This window comes from Choloepus didactylus, chromosome 17 (assembly GCF_015220235.1).
Source record: "Choloepus didactylus isolate mChoDid1 chromosome 17, mChoDid1.pri, whole genome shotgun sequence".
NCBI classification, from domain to species: Eukaryota; Metazoa; Chordata; class Mammalia; order Pilosa; family Megalonychidae; genus Choloepus; species Choloepus didactylus.
The window spans coordinates 27,966,072-27,969,410 of record NC_051323.1 but is presented as its reverse complement, the minus strand read 5'-3'; the positions used below and the strand labels follow the sequence as shown (position 1 = coordinate 27,969,410).

Genomic DNA, 3,339 nt, shown 5'->3' with positions numbered 1-3,339 from the left:
CGCTCATCCGCCTCCCCAACCCCCGCTCGGGCCGGGGGTGGAGTTGGGTGGGGTTGGGAGTGGGGGGAGGACCGGTGTTGACTGGGGTTTCCCGGGGAACCGGCCCGTGGCCCGAGGCTGGACCGCAGTGCTTTGCAAGGGGAGGCCCGGCGGGCGACTCGCCCGCGCCTGCTCAGCCCAGCCTCGGAGGGCGTGGGGGCCTGGGGGCGGTGAAATAGCCTCTGTAGATCCGCCTCTTTCATTGATGAAATTTAAGTTGGAGAGCTTTTACCTTTTCTGGGAGCTTCCAGCTGGCCCTCATTTGTGTTAAGAGCGCAGTGTAGGCATGAGTTCCTAGTAGACTCAGTCGCACCAAGTTACCATCTTTTGGAAGTGGATTTTTTTTTTTTTTTTTTTTTTTGTTGGAGCGTGTTTAAGTCGCTTTGAATATACAATCTTAAGTGGCTAAATATAGGAGAAGAAAGAACACGTCGATTATTAAAGCTGGGGAGGAAGAGACCTGCCCTATAGCGTGACTCCTCTAGAAATTAAAAAAATATATATTTATAAGCCAGAGTATTTTATTAAAACCCTAAAATGTCGAGATTTGTACAAGGTAAGATAACGCGTCGTCCTATGTCCGGGATTGGTTCAGCCGAATTTTAATACTGGCAGTCGCGAGGTTGGTGGGGGTTTGGAAATGGAAATGTTCATTAGAGATACCGTTTGCCAAACCCTTTTCGTTCAGTTGAGCTGCTGGGTTTGGCGTTTCTATAATTTATGCCCCTGTGCTTTTCTGGGTTTAGTTCTGTCTCCCTGAAATCAGGTTAGTAGCATTCTGTCTCCTCGGCATAGTGGCTGTAGATGATAAAAAAGGATTTTGGCTGCTGTTTTATTTTCCTGGTCGGTGTCAAGTTACCTGTCTGTGTGTGGGGACAGGAAGGGGACCCGGGAGAGCTGGGGAGAGACAGGTGTTGGTGAAGCTTTAGTGTTCCTAGCTTCTACTCTGCTGTGTGTACGTGGTTGAAGCCTCAGATTCATGTATTGCGAAACCGGGAGTAGCCGGTAGAAGCTGGAGGTCATTTCAGCAGGAGCATGACTTTGCTGCATTGCTGTGTTTATTTTTTCCTTCTTTGAAATCTGGAAAGGTTATTAAGGTTTCTTTGAAATTTGAAAATGGCTTTTTAAATTCCAGATATATATTAAAAAAAGGGTCTGGGAATGCCTCTCAACTGAGCTAAGCAGTAACGTTGCATGTGTTTGTATGGTGTACACATGCAAGTTGGTGCTGCCTTAAATCTGTCAGCAGTTTGTAACATAGGATTTGCTTTACTCTGGTATGCAAGAAAACACTTTCATTGCAGACCCTGGCGTATGAGAGCTTCAGCCATCTTGCTCAACATACAGCTAGTAAAGTTCCCAACCACTTAATGTGACTCGATATGATGCGTGTAGATGTACTTTTTCAGAAGTCGTTATGTCATTTGACCCTGGAAATTAAAATGCTGTAGTAAGTTTCATATCACTTTATTAATTTTTCTTTAAATTTTGTACAATGGATTAAGAGAATTTGCCTGTATTACAGATGGGACACTTAGGCCTGCCGTTAGCACTAAGCTCTGAAAAGTCACTTTTCACTAGACTTTCAAATTCTTGTGAAGAGAGATGCTTCTTATGTTCCGATTGGTTATATGTTCTGATTCAATAATAAAAGCCAGGGGTAACTGTAAGAAATTTAACTGGCTTTGTAATAAAAACAATAAAGTTCATTTATCTTAAGTCAGTATTTTGCAAGAATGTGCTGGGGAAAAGTGGGCATGTCATTTCTTTAAAGTTAAGAATATTATTAGACTTAAGATATTAGTTATGCTTTTGAAAAATTTGCCCAGTTGGTGCACATTAAGTGATTTCACAGCCTTTGTGATTAATGGATAACTGCTCCATTTGATTCTAAAGCAAGTGGTAGTACCTAGGAGAGTTGTTGCCATGTTTGTCTTTGCTTTCCATTGTTCACTGTTTAAAAACATAAACTTTTTATTTTGGAATAATTTTAGATTTATAGAAAAATTGGAAAGGTGTTTCCTCAAATATTAACATCTTATATAACCATGACACATTTGTCAAAACTAGGAAAATTAACATTGGTATATTACTATTAATTTAACTACAGACCTTATTCAGATTACCATTCCAGGATCTAATCCAAAATAATGCATTTAGTTGCCATTCACTTTTAAGTGATGGTTTTTCTTTTAAACTGGTCATTTTGCACAAAAAGATGTCCCCCCCCATTAACATGATTGTGTTCCTGTTTATTGATGTTAAAATTTGGTACTTCAATTTTACGTCTTCAATACGTTTAACTAACTGTTGCTGTTATAAATGATATACTTAATTGATTAATGACTCAGCTGTCTCCACAGGTCAGTTTTCAAGTGTATGGGTTGGAATTTTTGCTTTCAAATTTTTTTAAAGCAGGTAAAATTATTTGATCTTTGCTGCTACAGTTACTGATATTTCCACTATTCTGCCAACACATAGTGGAAAGATTTAATGAATGTTAGGCCTCTAGCTGTTTTCAGATTTGTCTACATAAGTTTCACTAGAGCCTTAAGAGGTTGATTTTTATCATGGCTTTACAACTGAGGAAAGTTAAGTATCTTGTCCAGATTTCACAGCTATTAAGGATTGACATTCACCTGTGTGTCTATAAAAACCCTTGTCCTTTCCAAAACCTTTTGTTGCTTCTTAACTTTAAACCATTATGTAAATTACCTGTTTCTCCAATTAGACTTTGTTCCCTGAAGGCAAAGGTGATACTATATCCCTTGGTGAAATGCAGTGTTTTGTTTTGTTTTGTTTGTTGTGTTTTTAAGTGGCAGATGCTCTAAAAGGATTTGTAACTGATGACAAATGAGGAACAGTCAACTCAGCACTATCTATGTACTTTTTAGTAGGTTGGCCTACAGTTTTGGTTGTAGTTTTTCGTGTTAGGTGCCCAGTAAATTTTACTTTTGTTTTTTAAAATAATGGTGGCTTTTCCAGTAGTAGCGCCACCAGAAGTATACACTACACGTCATCAAAAGAAATAAATAGAAGGCAAGTATGGTCGTTTTCTTTTCTGCTCTGGGTATGGTGTTCTGGTCCCAACACTTGGGAGTTAACGTTTTTTAATATTGCCTGGCAGGTAGAGAGGTAGGGAGGAGGGAACTTGAACAGCTGCATGAAAACACAGTTGACAGTTTTTGTTTCAGTCAAGTTAACACCACCAAAAAAATTGAGTGCCTACTATATGCATTGCACTGTGCTGATAGTCCCTGATTGGAATTTCTGGTGTTTCCCTGAAGGTGGGAACTTGAA

General features: G+C 39.6%; 1 protein-coding gene across 3 annotated transcripts in view; it reads left to right on the top strand.

The window, feature by feature from the left end:
* The window catches only part of UGP2 (UDP-glucose pyrophosphorylase 2), a 69,874-nt gene that overhangs the window by 1,352 nt on the left and 65,183 nt on the right, over positions 1-3,339 (top strand). The window contains exon 1 of one of the 3 annotated variants that reach the window (XM_037806856.1): positions 402-595. The exons of the other annotated variants lie outside the window; for them this stretch is intronic. Coding sequence (XP_037662784.1) covers positions 577-595 — 19 coding nt within the window. The 5' untranslated portion in view covers positions 402-576. Of the gene's footprint in view, positions 1-401; positions 596-3,339 lie in introns of those variants that run through there. 3 annotated transcript variants of the gene reach the window in all.